Source organism: Phascolarctos cinereus, unplaced genomic scaffold (genome assembly GCF_003287225.1).
Source record: "Phascolarctos cinereus isolate Bilbo 61053 unplaced genomic scaffold, phaCin_HiC Scaffold_7;HRSCAF=346, whole genome shotgun sequence".
In the NCBI taxonomy this organism is placed as follows: domain Eukaryota; kingdom Metazoa; phylum Chordata; class Mammalia; order Diprotodontia; family Phascolarctidae; genus Phascolarctos; species Phascolarctos cinereus.
Window position 1 is genome coordinate 79,266,656 of NW_027556180.1, and position 23,709 is coordinate 79,290,364.

Here is a 23,709-nt window from a genome sequence, read left to right on the forward strand (position 1 = left end):
GTTTTGTTTGACCTACACATATTTGTTGCAAGGTTTTTTATTTCATTCTTTTTCAGGGGAGTTGGGGAGAAGGGAGACAGAAAAAGCATATTATCATTAATTGAAAAAAGTAAAATTTCTTTTTAAAAATGGCTAAAGACAATAAAATGCCAACTGCTCATTTTGCTAAGAAACAGACTGGTCCTGACCCTGAGTGGCAGAAAGCTTCCGTTAGAAAAAAGTCACTATTAAATATTATTTGGTTGTGGTTTGGTTTATATCACTAAAGGAACATTGAAACTTTATAAATTCTGGGAGGACTGTGTTACATTCAGTGTGAATGATTTTATTCTATGATGACTGACTCTGACCTGGAAGCCTATGACATTACTACATTACGTTCTGCCAACACTCCTTAAGTCCACAGGGTAGATTATGGTTTGGAGCAAGCAGTGATCTCTTTATCTACTGTTTTAGACTACAATCCTCTGCTTAGTTAAAAAAAACAACAACAACAACAACTGATGCGACTGAATGGTATTAGATTTAAACTTTCCCTATCATGGTAACCTATGGTTTTTAATTAACATTTTAATTTTCATCAACAAACTGAGCCTACAAAAATATAGGCCCATGACCACAAAAACACCCCCTAAATCAAAACCAAGCCATTGTGATTGTACCCAACGGGGCCCATCAGCTGATGCTCCTGAGAGAAGAGCATTCAGGCAGTCTGTCCTTGACTTGTACTGCTCTTCTTTGATGTTCACATGGGTCTGAATGTAGGCATGATATTAATATTCTCCTTTTAAAGACGAGGAAATTGAGGGTCAGAAAAGTTAAGTAATATGTTCAAATTCTCCCAGTTAAGTCAGGAGCAGAGCCAAGTGCCAACCCTTGAGCTTCCTTCAGATGCCAAGTCCAGTGACCTTCCTGTCCCTAGCAAAGGCATACACACAAAAGGTACTTAATGCCTGTTGAACTGAATACTTCCTCCATGACACATCTGAGACAGTCTAGTTTAGGTCATATCAATGACTGAGATCATATTAATGAGGGCATTTCCTCCACTGGAAGAGATGGCAACCTATGTATGTCTTAAATAAAATTCTGGAAATTGAGTTAAAAGTAATCACCATAGTAATAGCTCTGTAGACACCCAGATGTAACAGAATACAATTCCAAGAAATTGTGACTGCATGTTTATGAGGGTGGGTAAGGACTCAGAAAAATGAAATCATTAAAATTTAGCAAATTAAATTTCAAATTTATTTGCTTTGATACATTCATTTGAACTATGATCCTCAAGGCCAGCACCTGTAACTTTTGTGCTCTGTAGATCCCAAGCCACAAAAGCAGCACAGGAAATGTTGATGACAAAGGGTTAAACTCTTCAATACGTTGACATAAAAGCTTTCAGTTTTTCTAATTACCTCCTAATATGATTAGCAACAGCCAGCCAGAGTTTTTGTTACACAACACAGCAGCTCAGCACAACGCCAACATCCTTTACCTCAAGTTTCTGTGCACGCTCTTTGCTGAGGGGCTCCAGCAGAAAACTCAAGTTGTTGTCATCTGCTAAGGAGCGAAGGTCAAAGTAGTATTTGGCATAAACACTGGCAGGAACATTAATATTAAATTGCAGGAGCTCCAAGAAGTGTCTTTCCATCTCATTCCTAGGGGAGATTAGAGAAGAAACAACACAGTCAACAGTTTTAGTCAAACTATCAGTCGGCCTTTAAAAATACCATTCTAAGCTACCAGGAGGGCTCTAAATTCGGTTTTGAAATAAATAAAGGCTAGAAGCTGGATGAATACACTTAATGTTCCAACAAGGTAGAGTTATTTATGGTCCCTTCGGAATCTCAGCACTTTCAGCTGGGCGTATCGGGGGGCAAAAGGTTAGGGCACTGCTTGTGCTCCCAGGCTGCTGACTTAGGGGGCTCATTCTTCAGAGTTCCATTAGTGCAGCTGGACAATTCATGCTCCATTCTCACTCTCGTAAGGCCCCACTCTAGTGATCAGATGAAAGGAATGATGTATGCTGTTTATTAGCTCTGAAGAACTTGCAGACATTTTCACCAGGCTGATAACAGGAAGGGGTTTATTGAAGTAGAGGCAGGCCAACAAAAGGAATAGGCATATCACCACGGCAACAAATGGATCTATGAAGAGCTACTGCTATTATCTCTAAGGAAAAAAAAAGCCTCTTGAAGCAACAAGGATTCATCTCCAAAATATTAAATAAATAAATAAGTAGCACTAGATCTGAGGTGGACACCCCTCCTTTCCCCCTCCCCCTCAAAGGATACAATGCAAGTTTTTGCTCGTCTTAACATATATCGCCTACTCAGTGCTACAGGAGAAAATACTCTCTTCATCAACAAAAAGCAAAAAGATCAAAGATAAAATGTGTCTCAGACTAAACCCACTTTATAAAATGAGCTGTGGCCAAGGCAGAGACAGTACACTCGTATGCTCTAGGTAGGGTCTGGAAATGGCGGCCTGTGTCTTACTGTCCACCAGAGGCTTGGGATGTAAATTCGTCCATGCCATGCAAAATCAAGCTTTCTGCCATTTGAAATATGAGCATTTATAAAAAGCATTACGAAGTAGCCCTTGCTGCCTTTCTAACAACATAGAGAAGAAAAACGGTGGAAGTGTAGGGTGTTATCAGCCCCTCCTAAAAGTAAACATAAACCTGGGGCTAGTACAAATTGATAAGAGGTCAGCAAACAAACAAACAAACAAAAGATAAGTCTTTGCAGCTTGCTGGGGATTTTAATATTTCTTTATTAACAAGTTAGACTAAAAATGTCCTAAGTAGAATGAAAGGAAATTACTGGTTAAGTCAAAAGAATTTTAAAATTTTTTAAAAATCTATTTTATTCACTGGAGAGAAAAACAAATGTAAAAATCAATGGTTCATTCTGCAGATAGCTGCTATAATGTGAGCAAAGCTTTGTGCTTTCTTATTCCAACACCTTGGTCCTATTAAACCTGCTGGCAAAATTAATTTCCTGTTCCTGTGGGGGTAAGCCTATAGAAATGTAAATCTCATCACGTCTGGATGATGAGCTGATCAGGGCTTGATTTACTTCATGAATAAATGCACATCACGATTTCTTTTATCCTTGTCACCCTAATACATTTTAATTGTGTAGTGATACCGTACTTCATAGGATTAACATGTCTATTAATAGGGGTTTAATCACTGAAACAAGTCAGTACACCTAGACTATTCAAAAGTCTAGGTTTGTGTGTGAGTTTAAATAAATACATAGCCAAAAGCATGAACAGCATGTCATTTATACATATAGTGAATTTGCTGATTAATAGCTACTTAGGTTTCTTATTTCCTCTTTCGAAGGTACAACTTACCTCACTAAGAGAGAAGATAAACAGGCTTTGAAATATTATTCCAAGTATTTCGTAGCAAATGAAATCTTAATTTCATCAAATTATTTCTAGAGCAATTGAAAAACTGATTTAGGAAGCAAAATGTAAGTATGAAAAATAGGCCCAAGCCTCAATTCCTATTCTATAAAAAGTGACTACATAAAAAATCTAAGTTGCAGTAATTTAACTACTTTTGAGAAACAGACAAATGGCCCATGAATCAATTACGGGATGGAATACAGTCACTGGGCTTTGAGATAGGAAAGATGATCTATGCAGTTGCATGTCTCTTGGCTTTCTGACCATTTAAGAAACTAAAAATGGATATTATGTAAGTAATTCTTATTTTATACTTGGAAAAAGGTAGACAGTTTGCAACTTACATGTCCTCAACTGTAATGTCCTTCAAGATCTGGCAATAGTCCACATTCCAAACTGCCTGATCATCCCAGACCTTAGAAGCAAGAAGAATGGCTCCCAAAACAATTCTTTTCCAGTTACTTGGGCAAATGTCAATCTCAGCATAAGTTAAAAGTCTTTCTAAGTAAACCTGAAAAAGCAGATCATTGGCCTTTAATTTTAGGTCAGTATAAATACAACGACAAGTTATTACAGGCAACTGGTTAGCTCAGAAAAATAGAATTCCATTTTACTAACCTATTCTTAAAACTGAATTTAAAATCTAATTTAAAGGACTGATTTAACATAGTCTTATACTTCATAACCAAGTGGTACCATAAAGTTTTATTCTAGTTCTACAATTTATAAAAAGAATCTTAACTGGTTCTACCAGTGTTCTAGTTATCTCTTTGGAAGCAACAAACATCTATAAATAAAACTAAGTATTAATTACTTTTGAGAAAATTGCTGTCTATTTTATGATTTTTTTAAAAAGTTCAATCCATCACACTAAATTTGCAATGAAGAGACATTCAGCTCAGTTATTAAAATAAAGAACAAAGACCATGGGTGTATGGATTCCATCCTCACACAGACCACCTTGTATCTGCAAACCCATAGTCAGCCAGCTCAAAATGTGTGCTCCTGGTCATAAAGGTGGATGGCTCAGTGCAACCAATATGCTACTGAAAGAATGCATCCTACTGAAAATAGGGTCATAAAAGATTAGAGCTGGAAGGGATCTTAGGCCACCTACTCCAACCCCTTCATTTTACAAATAAGGAAACTGAGTCCCAAAAGGTTAAAAATGACTTGCTCAAGGTCAAGTAAATGGCAGAACCAAACCCAACGCGGGTCTTCCAAGTGCAAATCCAGCACTCTTCCCCACTGTTGCATGACAACAGGTCAACAGTATCCTCTTCAAATACAGTGAGCAGCACTGGGAAGCCAAGTTTAAGTTCATTCAACAAATATTTAGTAAGTACCTATGTGCAAAGCTATTAGCATGATTTTAGACAGACTTAATGTTTTTTTGGAACAAGAGAAGAACTTGGTTGTTTTTGCTTGGCTCATCAGCATTTAGAATGCTGCTCCGGCTTTAAGGATGAAAACTGATGGTCAAGAGAGCCTCCCAGTGGCTAACTTGCAGTGTGACACTAAAGACAATAAGCAGCGTAAAAGTCTTTTGTGGTTTACTAGTGAAAGAATAACTGCTCTTTAAAGTTGCCCGCTAAATCAGTCCATGAAAAAAGCATGTCCAAATTCTTCCCCCCGCTTTTTTTAAACCATTTTTTAGCTACTTGTTTCAGCTCACCACAAAACGTACTTAACTGATATCACACGAACTAGAAGTGGTGCCAGCCACTGGTGCCCTCTGAACCACCAGCGCCATTTCCCAAGATTGCCATGTGTTTTACAAATAACAAACATTGATTCCACAAATGAACCAGATAAGGTTATAAACTGAATTACACAGATACAGACTTCCCTCTACATCAGTTACATGACTATACATACATACATACATATATATTCATTCATATATATACACACACATTCTATATATGTATCTACCACCTATTTAAAGCCTTCTACATAAAGACAAAAAACAACTCCAAAAATACATTTAATGATTGTGAAAGTTAACAGACTGAGAGCCCAGATTTGCCAGCCTCCTCTGGCTAGCCCTTCCACATATTATGGAGTAGTTCAATTCCCGTGTGCATTCAACTTTGGGGGCCTCTTGACACCTTCAACAGCAGTTCTGGTTTTGTGATATGAACTGCCAACTATCTGAAACCTGAATCAAACACCAAGGTGAAAAGTTTCTTTTTCATATCCTAGCTCAGCCTTTTCCACCTTTAACTCTCACCACTGGGGGGATCTCAGCACTTGATGGAATGGTTAGCGAGCTCCACGCTGACTACTTTGAAAACATACGTCATCTTTCTGTGACTGGCTGACTGATGCTGTCATTTAAGGATCTTATTTTTAATATGATGAAACAGGACATACAATGTGGATACAAAGCAGAAACAAAAGAGTCCTTTCAAAAAGAGAACTGCCTTACCAAAGTGACTATCGCACATTCTGCTGTTAGCTGTGCAGCACTAAAGAGCGTCCTAACAAATCGGTAAATATGCTTGTGATCAGGGTCGTGCTTGAAATAGTCATCAGGAACATCATCGCGCTGAAAGAAAAACAACAGTACTGAGTGCCCGTGGAAGAAAAAAGTCCTTTAAAAATATGCTTTTTAAGAAAATGTGCAGCTGTTCTAGCAAGCACACTTTATATGTGTTCCATGTTACTCTGTGAGTCATTTTTGGACCTTGTACCTCACCAAGGCCTTAAGGCCAGTGTCCTTAGGAGATCCAGCCTGGCCCCTCAGCCACCCCAGCTGCAAGAGGCTCAGGAGTTTGGGCCAAGTTCCAGGATTAAGTTAAACGTTCAGGTTCACTCTAAGGTGCGCCTGCCCTGAAACCAGTCTGGCCCCTGGGGATGAGAAGGAGAAGATGAAGCAGCATGAACCTGAGGATTTGCTCAGGTTCACTTCTCTCTCTTGATTATAGTTGGGGAACACAGCAATAGAACAGTGATAGATTAAAAAAGAAAAGAAACATCAGACCATAAGAACTGAAAACCATAGCTTGAGGATCTTTACTAAGATAGGCTCACTTAGACCCAAATGTCAATAGATAATCCAATGATAGGGCTTGCAAAATTATTCTCCCGCCCCATTTCTCTCCAATAATTGCTTGAACAGGAATTTGATCTTTTATTTATTTTTCTTAGTCAAGAACCAAAACAATTTTAAAACAAGCAGAAGTAACCAGGGTACAACAAAAAAAAAGCATGAGCTTAGAAATGAAATATGTACAATCACGGCAATTGTTTTTATGATCTTCCACGTTGGGGGGAGGAAGGTATCAATACAAAAATTCAGCTAATAGTTACATTCTTAGGAAACAGGCAGATAATAGGCTGAAGCTACGCCCGCCTTACAGCTCACTTGTGCCACAAAGCACCCATGAGGTAAAACTCATTCCAGGGAACAAGTGGTTCCCAAGGAGCAGTGTGATAAACCTTGCAAAGAGGAAGTAAACACTCCCCAAAACTATTAATTCGATTTTCACCTTGGGCTATCAATAGAATGACTAATCTTTTAAAAATCATCATTATCAAAATTATCCTGGGGTTTGGTTATAATGCATAAATGATACTGTTATAAAACGTTGCTTAAAGTATATACCTTATGCCATGGATAATCTTGGCAAAGCTGAAACACACTTGTTATAGTAAATAGGCTTAGAGGAAAAAGACTAGAAATGCAAATCTACAGTTTCTGAATCACTACATAAACTCACCTGAAGTAGTAGCAATGGCGCCAAGGATGGCCACGGACTAAGAGAGGGGGAGGTCCAAAAAGTTAGCACTTCTAACCCATTTAGATAACACTTATCAAGTACTTTGAAGTTTTCTACCCAAAATTTTTATCTATAAAAACATTCCACCTGAAAATATTCAATCTAAGAACTCATCCTCTGGATATATTCTGCTCAATAAGTACATCAGACAGAACAACAAACTTGTATCATTTGCTCTTTGAGCTTAATCAGAACATTTAAATAACCACATTTCCCCAGAAACTAGTGTTTTCTATTTCTAAATGACTCAACTTCGAAATTTCACTCTCTACTTGCAATTTTGAATCCTTACATCTAGAGGACTGCCACTAAATTGCCTTAACCCTTATCATGCCCTAAGGTCCCCTGACCCATCTTTATTCTTTGAATCCATTACTGACTGCCCACCCAGAAATGGCGTTGTGTTCACATGGAGTCTCAGGTCCGTCTACCGCTTTAACATTTGATATGCTACATGCTAGAATCCTTTGTCCCAATGACCTTATGTCTCCCCCAACACTGTTATCCCTCATTTCTGAATAAACTCCACCAACTTTACTCATCATTGTAAGAATGCTAAACAATCACTGGAAAAAGTCACCAAATGAAGCTAATGTATGTTACCAGGCCAACCCTTCCAGGAGCTGGACAATTCTATGACTCTACTATTACTATTATCTCATTTCCATGGTAATCGCTCCAAACCTTTTTTTTCCTCTACCCTAGCCATCAACTGCATGACTCTGCCCACCTTTTGCCAGTCGCACTCCTGTCCAGATGACCTACCTTCTTCTACTTCAACGAGGTGACAAAGGTCTCCTAACATCAACTCCCTCAACTATTTTGAATATCACCTATTCTTTTTACCCCCAGAAGCAGATAGTGTAGTATAATGGAAAGAACAAGCCAGGCTCTGATTCCACCTTTTGGAGCCTCAATTTCTTATCTATAAAATGGGAAGATTGGCCTAGATGACCCCTAAGGTCCCTTTCAGCTCTAAGATCCTATGACCCTAAAAGAGATTTCTAATCTTCACTAAGGATAATTTTCTATGCTCCTCTGATGCCATACCTTTTCCCCCACCCTTCCCCACATCTTTAATGGCTCTTTCTACTGACTCCTTCCCCACATCTATGAACGTTCTCAGTCTTGTTCTTAAAAATCCAACTCAAATGCTACCTCTTCCATGAAGGCCTCCTGATGCTCCAATCCCACAATGACCTTCCCCATTGAATTTCTCATAGCACTGTTTTACAACTCCTTAATAATGTTAGGTACTGTTTTTGTCATGTTGTCCATCTTCCCTATTAGAATTTAAGTTCTTTGACAGCAAAATCTTAAAAAAAAAATGGAGGAGGAAGGGAGGTATCCCTAATGCTTAGAAAAGCAAGTACTTCCTAGTGTTTTGTACACAACAGATACTTAATAAAGGCTTGCTGAATAAGAAAACTTTTAAAATAGTGGTTAATAAAAACATTTTTTATTTAATATTTATTATTATTGTTTAATATTTAAAATAGTGGTTAATAAAAAACTTTTAAAATAGTTTTAAAAATAGTGGTTGTACCTCATAGATTTCTGAAGTCAGCCATAAATAGTTGGGAAAAAATTTACTTTTCTTCCCTGAGGTAAGCGAAAATTTTCCAGACCCAACTTTAACTGCTTTCTTATTACGTACTTTTGCAAAGTTTATTGATCTTGGATTGATGTATTGGCCTGCGTTATTAAAACTAAAGATCTGTGGGGTCAAGGGGGGACATCAAACCCAAATTTGTAAAAGTGTTTCAGTTAGTAAAATGTTGGAAAATGATAGCCTTTACTGAACATAAAAAAAAGTAATCTCCCAAATATGAGGTTTCATATGGGGCAGCTAGGTGGTACAGTGGAGAGAATGCTGGACCTGGAGTCAGAAGACCTGAGTTCAAATGCAGTCTCAGACACTTACTAGTTATGTAATACTGGGTAAGTCACTTAACCTGTTTGCCTCAGTTTCCTCATCTGTAAAATAGGGTAAATTAGCTCCTGGGATCGTGGTAAGGATTTGTAAGGCAAAGCTTAGCACAGTGCCTGGTACAGAGTAAGTGCTATATAACCACCAATGCAGACAGTATAAAGTTTAGAGACAATCTAGCTCAATTCTATTTAACAGATGATCAAACAGCCTCATGGAGATATGGGGGGGGGGGGGAGACTGCCTACTCCAATAACACAGTATAGCATTTAGAGACAATTTAGGTCAATTCCATTTTACAGATGATGAAACAGCCTCACAGAGGTAGAGTGACTTCTTCAGCATCTAAGTAGGTTTTTTGTGTGTGTGAGGCAGTTGGAGTTAAGTGACTTGCCCAGAGTCACACAGCTAGTGAGTGTTATGTATCTGAGGTCACACTTGAACTCAGGTCCTCCTGAATCCAGGGCCAGAGCTCTATCCATTGCGCCACCTAGCTGCCCCTCAGAACTAAGTATTGATAGCAGAAGATAAACGAATCTTCTCTCTTAGTATTCTTTCCATCATATCCCAGAGCCCCTCACTTTTAGAGAGCTGAATTTAACGCTGGAAGTGTCCTGTAGGACCAAAAGTCATGAGAATAGCCCAAACTTAGATGACTGACATTGTGCATATAATAAAATATAATACTCACAACTGAATTTACAGAATCAACAAATAAAATCAATATCACTTTCTTAATTTAAATCTAAATTTAAATCTATGTATCAAATGTAGTTGCAAATCATAATCAATTCAAAAATTGGGGCATTAAGCTGGATTTATAAATTCTAAAAGGTCCGTGTAATCAATAAGAACCTTCAGTGAACTGGGAATGAGCTATATATGGCATATAAATAGATATAGGTATTTTATGTATATATGCATATATGATACATATGTATCTGTATTATATATGTAAAATATATAGAACATTAAAATACTCAAAGCTATTCAAACAGCCAACTCTAGGGACAGCTAGGTGGCACAGTGGATAGAGCACCAGCCCTGGATTCAGGAGGACCTGAGTTCAAATCTGGGCTCAGACACATAACACTATCTGTGTGACCCTGGGCAAGTCACTTAACCCCATTGCCTAAAAAAACAAAAACAAAAAACACAACAAACAGCCAGCTCTTAACCTTCACAGGAAATAAGTTCTAAGGGTCCTCAAATACTATATCTGAAAAGAAAAGAAGCTGGAGGCACATAGACATATAAGTCCTTTTCCCTTTTCCCCTCCTCCTCCCAACAGAGAAGAGATGAACTAGCCTAGCCTAGAAACTAGGCTTAGCTGGGGAAAGTTGAAGTTTATAGCCTTCAAAACTAGTTCTGATCTTAACTCAATGACAGGAATAATGTTCTGAGTCCTAGGAAATATTATAGAAGGTAGCTGAATTTACTTGGTATATTTCCAGTTGCTTGTATGTCCATTAAACACTTTAATGTCCTCTGGCTGTCCACAGTTGCCTCTCTCCTGCCATCTCATCTCTGGCCATCATATTCTAGGTCTTCTTACGCCAATCAAAACTATTTTCCCAGGGCTCAGGTATTTGGGTTTGCATTTGAATAGAAAAGTTCCTTATTCGAACAGATTTTTCAATTTTTTTTTTTTGGTGAGGCAACTGAGGTTAAGTGACGGCCTCGCCCCCAGTCACACAGGTAGTGAGTGTTATGTGTCTGAGGCAGGATTTGAATTCAGGTCCTCTTGATTTCAGGACCAGCGTTCTACCCACTGCGCCACCTAGCTGCCCCTCCTCTCATTCAATTTAACAGGCATTTATTACAGACCTGACAAAAAAGAAAAAGTGACTACCCTTAGAAGGCTTATTTTGGGGAGGGGGAAGGCCAAAATATATGACGCAAACACATGAGTAAATGAAAAAAAAAATTCCAGATATGAGAGAGCATGGAATAACCAGGACATTAAGGAAAGCTTTCCCATAGGAGGTGAACCTGAGAGGTGAGTGGAAACTACTTCCAGCTAAGGTGGACAGTCTGTGCAAAGGTAAAGACAGGAGATGGAATACAAAGTTAGGGAAAAGCAAGCAAGCCAATTTGGCTGGAACAAGATGAGTGAATAGAGCAAAGGAGATAGGATTACAACCAAGAATCACCTACCCAGCAAAACTGAGTATAATCCTTCAGGGGAAAAAATGGTCATTCAGGGAAATAGAAGACTTTCAAGCATTCCTGATGAAAAGACCAGAGCTGAATAGAAAATGTGACTTTCAAATACAAGACTCAAGTGGAACATGAAGAGGTAAACAAGAAAGAGAAATCATAAGAGACTTATTAAGATTGAACTGTTTACATTCCTGCATGGAAAGATATTTATAACTCACGAGACCTTTGTCAGTGTTAGGGTAGTTGGAAGGAAAAAATTATATGTATGTATGTATGTATGCATATATATCGACAGACAGATAGATAGAGGGCACAGGGTGAGTTGAAGATGAAGGGGTCATATCTGGAGAATAAAATAAAGGGATGAGAGAGGATTATACCCAGAGAAGAAGAAAGGGAGAGGCAGAATGGGGTAAATTACCTCATACACACACAACCCCCCCCCCACAGAAAATTAAAGGCTCTTACAGTGGAGGGGAAACGGGGGAAGGTGAGAGGGAATGAGTGAATCTTATTCTCATAGGATTTGACTTAGGGAGGGAATAATAAACACATTCAATTGGGTATGGAAATCTGTCTGACCCTACAGGAAAATAGGGGGAGAAGGGGACAAGAGAGCAGGGCAGATTGGGAGAGTGGGTAATCAGAAGCAAATACTTCTGAGGAGGGACAGGGTCAAAAGAAAGTATAGAATAAATGAGAGGGCAGGATAGGAAGGATTAAGGGAAATAGAGTTAGTTTTTCACAACATGTCTACTATGGAAGTGTTTTGCATAACTGTACATGTATAACCTATATTGAGTTGCTTGCCTTTACAGTGAGGGTGGGTGGGGAGAGAGGAAGACAGAAAATTTGGAACCCAAACTTTTAAAAACATATGTTTAAAAAAAGGTTTTCACATGCAACTGGGAAATAAGAAATACAGGAAATGGGGTACAGAAATCTATCCTGCCCTACAGGAAAATAGAAGGGGAAGGGGTATTCAGAATGCATTCCATCTTGGGGTGGGGGAAGGGGCAAGATGGGGTGAAAATTTGGAACTCAAAATCTTGTGGAAGTAAATATTGAAAACTAAAAATAAATAAATTTATAGTTAAAAAAAAGATGAGTGAATAGAAGTTGATATGAAATCAATCTAGAAAAATGGGGTCGGACCAGATTGTGACAAGTTTTAAATTCTAAGCTGAGAAGTTTATCTTAAAGGTAAATAAGGAGTCACGAAAGATTTAATTGGTGGAATGGCAGAACATACAACATTAGTGAGCCACCAGGAGTTTCTTCCCTACCCTCTTTTTGTATTTTGCCAGAGTAAAAAGGTTGTAATTAGTAATGCTTAGAGACTACCTGGGTCTACTGCAGAGATATTCAAAACTACAACTAATAATCATCAATGTCCAGAAGGTCTCCCACATCTTCTAAGCAAAGTCATTTCAAAGAACCTCGGTTTCTTCATTTGTAAAAGAGGAAAGAGAGAGATTAGATGACTTTGTAGTCACGTATCAATAGACCTAGAAGAGATGTTTTTATCTTGGGGCCCTTGTAATTCTCCTGGTGCGTGCTTCTGTGATTATGATGTCCTTTATTTAAATTTATTTCTTTTCTTTATTTGCTATGGAGTCTGCAAAGTCCTGTGGCACTGCCCACACAGGGGAAAAAGTCTTTCTAAAATGATTAAGGAGAAGGCAATATTCCTAACACTGGCAAACCCGTGTTTCCTGCCTCCCACTTTACTTCCTATTTTTCTCAACCAAAAGCATATGCTGGCCCTACAAAAGTGGAGGCAGAGATGAGGACGAACACCAGAATCAGTCAGGTATGGAATAGGGAACAGTGGAGAGAGCATGGGAGTAGAAAAAAAAGGAGTTCAAATCTTGGCCCTGGACCCACTGCTTGCCTTCGGAAAGGTTTCTTAACCTTTTGGGGGCCTTAGTTTTCTCATCTATTAAAATTGAGAGGTTGGCCTAGATAACCTACCTCTATGATCCTATGCCCTCTATGTGAGGTCCCTATTTGTAGATGCCAACTCCTGAAAGCTCCTTGGCAAACTTCAGAGATTATTTTTTAAAATGGAGAAACTTTGTTATGATTCCTTAATATTAAAAATTAATCACCACACAATGGGTTTTATATGTCCTATTAAAACTTTTACTGCTCTCCCCAGTTGATACCCATGAATTATAACTGTTAATTGAATCAACTTTCTATATCAACACTTTTAATTTCTTCAACTAGCTAAAGGCATGCTTCTGGCCAATCAGCTACATGGCACCAGGAATAACTGAAACAGTTTTAACCTCATTAGTTAAAATTCAAACTAAAAATCCCTATTATCAACTCAATTTTCTATTCTTTTCCTATACTTGTAGGATTATATATATAATTCAGTCTCTAAAACCTTACTAAGACATTTCTATACATTAGTAATTTTTGGAAGTTTCTTTACAATAGATTTTACTCCCATTTATCCAGAATCAAAATCTTTTGAGCTTCAAATCAACAAGAATTTAATACAAACTGTGCATTCTGTATTGCGCTGTCAGGAACCACGTGAAACTGTGATATGTAAAAAGTATGCTCCTGAAGGAGCATACCAGGTCAGGAAATATGATTAACATGAAATAAGGAATGGTTTCTGCAGTACTAAGAACAAAAGGTGTTTAAAGAGAGTTAAATGCCAGGTGAATAATATTGCATAAGAAATATTATTAGACTTAAGCAGGGCTTTGGAGAATAGATTAGGTTTGGAGAGACAAAGTGAGAGCTAGAGGGAGAAAGAGTGAATAAAGACACAGGTAGTGAAGTGACTGGATTTGTCCCAACATAAAAGGGAACATTAAGGAATAGGAGAAGGTGGCTGGAGACAGCAGGGTGGTACAGTAGATAATGGTGGGCTTGGGGGTCCCTGCCTCAAACACTTACTAGCTGTGAGGCCCTGGACAAGTGATTAACTTCTCTAAGCTTTGGTTTCCTCATCTGTAAAATGAAGATGAAAATAATAGCATCTACACCTCAGTGTTGCCTGAGATCAAATGGAATGTATGTACTTTCCCAATCTGTAAATGCTATATAAATGTTAGCTATTATCATTATTAATTCAATACTTTTCTGAGACATTTTAAAGGAAGAAACATGGATTGGCTCTACTAAATACAGGGAAGATTAGTTCCAAGACTTCAAGCTTGGGAAAAATGCTGTTAACAATGGACAAAAAATGAGAACTACATGCATACCATACCATCCTTCCAAATGACTTATCTTGGATTTTGCTAAATGCAAAAAGAAATAAGCCTAGGTACACAAACCGCATGGTTCAGACCAAGGTTTTAAATGTGGCTTAGTTGGATCTCATGGCCGAGCCACTGCCTCTGTTTTATGAGGTCATATTAATCATAATCTTCTACCATTCTCCTCCAGAGTGTTTTACAAATGACTTTACATTCTAAACTAGTACTGTCCTCAGCTGCTTTCCCTCTCCACTTTACATAGACATCAAGTGTTTGCTGGCTAAGGAAATTTCTGAATCTTTTTCCCCTCTCTTTTGTGGCAACTGCTTTATAGTGGTTACATTTTTGTAGGAAACAGTGACTGTGCCATTATCTTTTCCTTAAATCCTGTGAATCTCAATTTCCTCACTTATGAAATAGGCAAAATATTTCACAGGTTGTTATGAAATGACGAGATTATGGGAAAGTGCTTTGTAATAGTAAAATACTATATAAACATAAGCTATTACTATTATTATTTACCCCAAATCTATTTCAAAACATTATACACTAAGTTAAGCATTAAACAAATAGATACGTCACCCTGGGAAGTAATACTATGTAAGGCAGAATAGATCCCAGAGCTACCTTTGGAATTAGGAAGACTTGGATTGAAATCCTGCCTCTGATACTACATAGTCACAGAGCTTCAGTTTCTTCATTTGGGCACCTCACATGAGAATGTATAAAAAGGCTTTGCAAAGCCCTTTCACAGAATGCTAATTATTGCACCCAAATAGTTTGGACAGCAACCAAATCCTATTCTTATATGGAAATGACCTTAGGTTTTTGCAGCTCGTATGCCAAGTGAAACACCTCGCTCTGGTGAGCCTTACAATGCTGGTTAGGCTAGTGATCCATCCAGTAATCCAAGGACCAGCATAAGTTCATTAATATATAGCAAAGAAGGCTTTAGGCAGTGAGACTTCAAGAAGAGAAGGTATACACTGATAAAATCAGAGACCATTAAAGTATAAAATTATTTTTCAGAGACCCAAGTAACCATGTTTTTTTTTTTACAGAATCAACTGAAATAAGACAGTGTAGTACTATACTCAGCTTTCTAATACTCATTCCACATACTGGCTACTAGAGCTTTGTAACCATGTAAAAAATCAGAGAAAAAAATAGAGCTATCTTACTTCAAATATGAATGAAATTAAAAGAATCAGAAGAAAATTATCTACTTCTATAGTTATAATAAAATACTATAAAACTAAACTAATTAGTTTTATACTGTAATTCACACATCCACATAACTTCAAGGGTATAAAATCAATCAGCCATTACACAGAACCAAGGTCTCTGGTCAACCTTAACATATGAAAACTATTTTCTGAAAATGACCAGTAGAGAAAGGGATCTAGCTTGGACACACATACAAAAAAAGCGGGAGAGGGAACTTCATTTATATAAAATCTTAGGTAAGAGATGCAAGCTAATTTTCTTTTCCTACTCATTCTAAATTCACTTTTCTCATATTTAGGCAATTAATGAAATCATAATTTTCTTGAAAGGTTCTTTATTAGGACTCTAATGACTGGGCTAATCCATATACCCATCTTTTCATTTCTACTACACGAAAATGAGGCAACAGGAAACTCAGTTCAGGACAGGGTTATTGCTCCCCCTACCCCCTTTGTAAAAAAAGAGGATAGGTATTAGAAGAGCAATATCTTAATGCCATCCTTCTTTCTTTCACCACTGGGAATGTCTTTCTTTCTTTTCTTTTCTTTTCTTTTTTTTGGAATGTCTTTCTTTTATGGAACAATTCCATGTAACTAGTCAGACGGTCTTCAAAGGGGCCTTAATTTCAACGTAGCAACAAGGAAAACAACTATTCCTCTACTGAAGGAGGAGAAAAGGGGGAGGGGAGAGAGAGAGAGAGAGAAAGAAGAGTACATAGCTAACATATGCATTCCATAGTTTCATTTAAAATAATATTAGAGCTACTAGTTTAATTATGATTCCTACAGCAAGATAATGAAAACAAACTTACTAGAAATAGAGATTAAATAGTTTTCAGCACTGACATTTACAAAAACTCATTCTTTTTAATGTAGTAGTGAGCATGCCTATTAAATTTCATCTTATTTTTGTTCCACTGTTCTAGCCAGTCTGAATTTTCTGGATACCTATTCTGTTAGCCAATATATTAACTATCTCCCTTTGCTTCATGCCACTTGCACACTGACAAATACACAATTCACTGATGAAATTTTAAAAGCAAAAAGGGCAAAGATAGCTCTCCCTGGGTATACCTCACTAGGTATCTATCTATTGATGATTACTCTAGCTCTCTCTACGGCATTAATCTTTCCTTGTCCAATAATCTTTCCCTCAGTCCACCATCACATTTCTCCCTTTCCTGAGAAAATCCTTCACTGACCCAGTTAAATTCTCTACCAACCCACTTATTTCTTCCCTTAAAATTTTTTTTACCTACACTAATTGCTTCCATTTCCTTACTACCTATTCTCCTAAATTCACCAAAAACTGGTTTCTGTCTTTTCAACTTCATTAGAATTACTTTCTTAAAGGTAACCAACTGCTTTGTTTGTTCTCATCTTTCATGACCTCTTTGGTCAAGGATTCTTCATTTCTAACTCATCACCTAGTTAAGGAAAAGGTATTTAATAAGAAAACAGTTGTTGAAGGTAAAGCAGGAATTTTCAGAGTACAGTTACAATGTAAGTATACTGGAGCTACTACTATAATTATGGTTCTTATAGTAAAAGTTGTCAGATAATTAAAACTAATTTTAACTTTAGAAGGCAATTAGGAATCAAACAGTTTTCAGAAATTTATAAAACTCACACATATATCAACTTGGAAAACTTTAGAAAGTCTTACACAACTTTCTTTTCCTCTAAATTGCCAAGCTAAAAAGAAATGTATAATTAAGAGTAACTATTCAATTTAAATTGGTCTTTAAGTTTGATGGAATAAGTTGAGTAAAGAATATTAAAATTTAGTATGGAATTTCAAGTCTCCTGTTCAGTGTTTTATAAGCATATTACAATACAGAAAGTAATGATACAGACTGAGGGCTCTAAATTTCCTTCAGAAAGTTATATCCTTCAGAAAAAAAGATCATTTCAGCTGAAGCCTAAGGCAGACAACATTCAATTAATGTCTTAAGTAGCTAGACCTGTTTTCAGTTCAAAGTTAACTAAGATTTTTCTCATTTGGTAGTAATCCAATCTCAATTGCAAAGGAAAAAAATGACACATTACATGGTTTTGGGACAAAAAGTGCACGTTACAGATCAAACTGTGGAAAGACAATGGGAATGGTTCTGTTGGGGAAAGTAGCACTAACCTCTTAACTCTCGTTAATCCTGCAAATGTTATGCCTTATTTTTTTTTAAAGGGAAGACTCTTCTTAACACAAACATTCCCAAATAGAACTAACAATTCAACAACAATTTATTAATCTTCTACTATCAGCAAAGCACTGGTACTAGGCCCTAAAGATACAGAGACAAAAAAGGTGACAATCTCAGCATTCAATCTTGAGACATACAAATCTTAAAGGCCGAGAAGTATTGGAAAAAATGTTTGGTTACTATAATCATAACTTTATTCCTAAATGATCTTCCACATAAATAAATCTCCAATTAAATTTCACTCTAGAAAAAGCTAGGGATTGGAAATAATGTGACTAAGCTTTTGGTGTTGATGTTTCCCCCTCAAGTTGTATTATTTTACGTACTTAGAATAAAAATATTTAACTTGTTGTTCTGGTTAAGAAACACCACAGAAATAAAATTTTAAAAATCAAGAACAGCAATGTCATTTTAAAAATTAAGCTCCTTTATCTCTTCTGGTAACCAAGGTCAATTCAATATTAAAGAAACAATATACAAAAATGACCCAAGACAATGCCAGGTTCAGATAACCTAAAGTTTGCCAATACAAATTTCTTGAATCTCTCCCTAAGAGACAATTTTCTTTTCCATTAACTTGTTTGTGATATTAAGTGATAACTAAATTTTTGTCTCAGTAATTCCAAGAGATTTCAATTTATCAGTCCCCTCAATACAAATAACTTCTAATATATTTTCAAAAGCTTTTTCTACATCAAAGAAATGCATTAGTAAAGTGTTTCAGCCTTTGAGAGTCTATTTAAACTCATTCTAAATGGTTTCTCCACTCATTTCCCTTTATTGTTAGACACCTAAATAATCTCTTTATGCTGCCTTCACTTATAATGGAGGTGGTCTGCCTAAACAGTCTACTGAAAATGGGCGTGTACAATGCAAATGTACCACCTTAAAAATAAGTCCTCGCAAAGAGCTTTTTACAATCCACTATTAAAACCTGATTAGACTAATTGCCTATGATCTGCCACTCTTATGCGTCTCTTAATATTGTGATGTGTTTAGCTTCCTATCCATGAAACAGTGTAGAAATTTTCTCAATGAAGTCAATGAAGTAAATCCATGGATCAAAATAATTAAAGTTATAAGAAGATATTTCTGATTTACCATCAAGTGACAATTTTGATTTTCATAATGTTGGATTTCACTGCAGGAATTTACTTTAAGAGGTATCTTAATATTTTGGATTTGACAGATTAATTATTTTGACTAAAACTGAATCTTTTTTTCTCCTCTTCATACCATGACGGCAGGTTCAAGAAGGAGAAGTGAAACAAGATTCAGCTTTTTCATACACCAACCATTATTAGTCTCTTACTAATAATCTACCTAAATGTCTTTGTAAACTACTAGAAAGAATATCACTTCTTTAATGATATTTCTATTACACAAAAATGTAATGTTTTCTAACATGCTATATACTATTTTTTAAATGGCTTACCAAAAATATCAACTTTACCCCATAGTGTAAACTTTTAAAAGGTGATTTTTTTAAAACCAGTTTTGCCAAACAGAGCATGTTAAGGCTGTCCCTTGTTGCCTTATATTCTGAAAGTTTTCATAAGCATAAAGGAAAAATATGCTGTAGATCTCCTCGGTATTTTCTAATATGAACAACTGAGTACTCACCAAGGACCACTAATTACCTAAATGTCAACAATGATTCATATTTTGTGCTATTTCAGATAATCAATCATATCACGTACACGAATTTGATCAGAATAAGTACAAGATTATCAAGCCAGAGCTATAGAAAATTAACTCTGACCTCCTAATCTAGAATTTTTTTTTCTAATAGTGATTTTTAAAATGCAAACCAGATAATAGGGAAAAAAACAAAACATGATTTTATACGAAAAAACCTCAGGAAAAGACACTTACTGTGAGTGGATGTGATTTCTCATCAAAAATATCCAAGGATCTATCTGAATCTCTATAAAACAAGAGCATGCATTTTTTTAAACTAATTCAGGAATATAGTTACCAACTTAGTAAATTATCTGCCATTGGGGGTGGGAGGAAGCTTAAAGTTTAACATGATTAACAGTACAGAGTCACACACACACACACACACACACACACACACACACACACACACACACACACACACACTCTTTTGTAAATTGTCTTCCTGGATTCTAGCATTAAGTTTTTCCTCTATTCTCTTTGAGACTTAAAACCTCAAAGTATTCAGGATAAAATGTTATAATTAGATCTGCCAATGCTGCCTTTAAATATTTAACTCTCTTTAATGGGCAATAACCATTATTAAAAGTATTAAACTAAAACCATGACCCTATAATTCTGTCAATCTAAAGTTAAGACCTTACAATTTAGCTTTTCTGTTAAACACTCCACATATTACTTTAAAAAAAAACTTTAGCAACACTCCCAATTGCAAAATACAGTAGTGTAAGAGTTTATCTTAATCCTTACAGAAAAGGAAAAAATGCTAGGTAACAGATGTCATCCTTTTTTTTTCCTAAGGAATTTTTAGGAGCTCTAAACATATGAACCATTTAGGGATTTCTTCCCATTTGCTCCTTACCAGTTTTTGTTATGTTATTGTTCTTACTTATATCTAGTTGAACCAATTTCATTTTATCTATACCTGCTATTCATTGATGTAAAGAAACCATTTCCCCTTCTTCCCTAAGTTAAAGGGCAAAGCTTGAAGACTGATTGTTGATTGGGGCACTGAAAGGTTAAGGGACTTGCCCACAAAGCCAGTAACTATTAAATTAGGCAGGACTTGTTCCCAGATCTGACCCTCCTTATCCACTAAGGCAAACTACTTCTCTGAGTCAATAGGGTATTTAAGGGAAAAAAAAAATTTTTTTAAGACAGGTAAATCGGGGCACCTAGGTAGTGCAGTGGATAGAGCACTGGCCCTGGATTCGGGAGGACCTGAGCTCAAATCCAGCCTCAGACACAGCACTTACTAGCTGTGCGATCCTGGGCAAATCAAATCACTTAACCCCATTGCCTAGCCAAAAAAAAAAAAAAGACACGTAAATCATTCAAAAGTTTTGCCATACCAATTCACTGTGTCCATTTAATTCATAATTACTAATTAACTGCAACTAAGTTAATGGGCCCATAAAATAAATGAAATGAGAAAACATGTATTAAATTTATAATCACCTTCTTATTTTTCCTTTTCATTTTTCTGTGACGAATACATCATAGGCACAGCTTCTCTTTGTAAATACTTAAGGTCAGCACACCAAAGGCAAAATTAGAAATGATCCCCTCCCTCTTCATTGCTATAAGACCTTTTAGAAATTTATGTTCTCACAGAGCTGGCTTTCATTATTTCCATAAAACTAAATTTGCCTAAAAATGAACCAGACACATGCAAAGTGACAACTTGGAATAACTATAGTTTTAAAAGAGCTCACCTGTTTTTTATGTGGTAGTATATTGCTAACGTCACACTGTGGAGGAAAAAGATAGTTTTATAGCAACATATTTCATTACTTTTCTTGGCTGGATATCTCTTCTTTACAATACATTTATTTAAAGGATCGTGAAATTCTATGGGCCTGAATACTTTAATTCATAAGCATACGATATTGACAGTTTTCTTTTGTATCTGGCTTGTACAAGAAAAAAATACAAATACTTCAAAAAACATTCTGTTAGACTATACTGAATCATTCAGTACATAAATGCTGAATATTATACCACATTCCATGTGCTTTATGTCTCTTTGTATACAGTTATGAAGGCTATTTTAAAGTGAATAGATACTATACATCAGTTAAATGCTGAAAAATTTTCCTTCCCTTACTACCAAACCAGCTCCCCAAGATTTTTCACGTCATCTACCATTAGACAGCAAGTAAACTAAGATTTACTAAATAAAATCATTTAAAATTCATTTTCTGTAACTAGTAGGAAATACTTGAGTGGCTTCAATATAGAAGATGGTAGCTATTATGAAGTTTGCAGTGATAAATGAAGCACATGCTACAAAAAGTAAATCTATGGCAAGCATTCAACAAATTATTTTGAAAGAAGATTTGAGTGAAAAAAAGATTTCTAAGAAGTCTGCTAGTAGCTAAGCTATTATAGGCCAGATAAACCTGTCTATTAAAGCATAAAATAAAATTATTTTCATTCATTAATTTTTAATAACAACCACTGACACATCTGCCATTTGATATCAGGATCTAAAATAAAGCCGAAAAGAAATCAGAATTGGAGGGAAAGCACAATTAAAAAAAAAAGCATTGGCTTAAATGTATTTAAGAAAAGCAGTAACTACTTTTAAAAATATGTTAATTTAAGATATACATAATAGCATCTCCTTAGGGAGCTATTTTAAGGAACAAATATTAGTTTTCTGAAGGGATACTTGTAAATGAGCTTAAGCACAGTTTAATCTAGTAAATGTTCAAACATCCTTCCTAAAATCCCAATTACAGTGATTAGTTTGCTCAGCAAAGCCTTTTTTATAGGCATTATTTGAATTACTTCAAAAGTGAGTAGAATCTGGATTTATAGTACTTTACTAAAACTAGACATTTAAATGTAATCTAAAATTCTATGAAAAAGTAGCAAACTAACCTAAAAAGGCTTTTTTAGACTCATGAGGGAAGCTGAGGCTCAGGGACAAAGTGTGTCATCACTCCATCATTTTCTTATCCCTGATCAACTATCACCCTAATTTCAAAGAAGCTATGAACACATCTTTACTGAGTAACTCCCAGGAGGCATGACAATGGAAGACTGATAGCTATGCTGCTGCCGCCACTACTACTACTGTTGCTATTATTACTGCTGGTACTGCTGCTACCACTGCTGCTGCTGCTGCTATGAAAACCAAGAGAGAAAAGGGTAATCTTCTGAAATAATATAATTTGAGATTGGTAAATTATAAATACTCCCACAAGATCAATTACTAAACTACTCAGGTTCACAATGCTGAAAGAGAAAGTTATCATGAGAATATAACAAGATTCTAAAGTATACATTTCTATTCTAGAAGATATTTATTTATAGATAATGTTTGTTATGCCTTGTATCCAGTCTAGGACAACAATGCAGAAAATTTCTAGAACTGGGAAGCACAAGATAATCCCAAAGAACTGTATTTCCTAGTTCATAATTCAGCAATCTGCTCCTAGGCACTAAAAGTGCTTAACAGCTACGCCTCACACAATCTCTTAATATTATAAATTTCTTGAGAAGTTTGTTTGAAATGCTATTCTCTTTTTACACATACACTTCCTTTCTCAGATGGATACTACAGGATAAGCCAAGAATCTCCGTACAATTAAAAAATGTTACACTAGGAATTTTGAATCACCATCTATTAAATCACTGAGATGACGATTTTACAGCGCTTTATTCCAATTATTTCACTGTATGATGCCAGAACACAATACAACTTAGGTGTAGCATGTATCATTGCTATGCTGCTCATTTAGCAGCAGAGCTAAATGTCTGGTCCATTTTGAATTACTTGGATATAGGTTATATAATATAAATCTTCAATGTTTAGAGCTAGTGTTCTTAACTGTTCTGTATTATGGACCTTTTTGTCTGACAGTCTGGTGAATCCTATGGACCATTTCTCAGAATAATGTTTTTAAATGTACAAAAGACATAGGATTTCAAGGAAAACTAATTATGTTGAAATATAGCTATCAAAAGTTTAAAAAAAAATAGCACACCACATTCATTGACCCCAGGTAAAAATACTCTGTATTCAAGAGTGTAAGTCTATTTTAAGTTTTGGAATCCTTGCTTCTGATAGTTAAT

At 36.1% G+C, this 23,709-nt stretch overlaps 1 protein-coding gene across 1 annotated transcript in view; it reads right to left on the reverse strand.

Moving 5' to 3' along the window:
• The window catches only part of CCNYL1 (cyclin Y like 1), a 70,152-nt gene that overhangs the window by 2,558 nt on the left and 43,885 nt on the right, over nucleotides 1–23,709 (reverse strand). The window contains exons 5-9 of the mRNA XM_021008668.2: nucleotides 21,342–21,377; nucleotides 19,822–19,873; nucleotides 5,849–5,968; nucleotides 3,762–3,928; nucleotides 1,493–1,655 (exon numbers count right to left, since the gene is read on the reverse strand). Coding sequence (XP_020864327.1) covers nucleotides 1,493–1,655; nucleotides 3,762–3,928; nucleotides 5,849–5,968; nucleotides 19,822–19,873; nucleotides 21,342–21,377 — 538 coding nt within the window. The remainder of the gene's footprint in view (nucleotides 1–1,492; nucleotides 1,656–3,761; nucleotides 3,929–5,848; nucleotides 5,969–19,821; nucleotides 19,874–21,341; nucleotides 21,378–23,709) is intronic.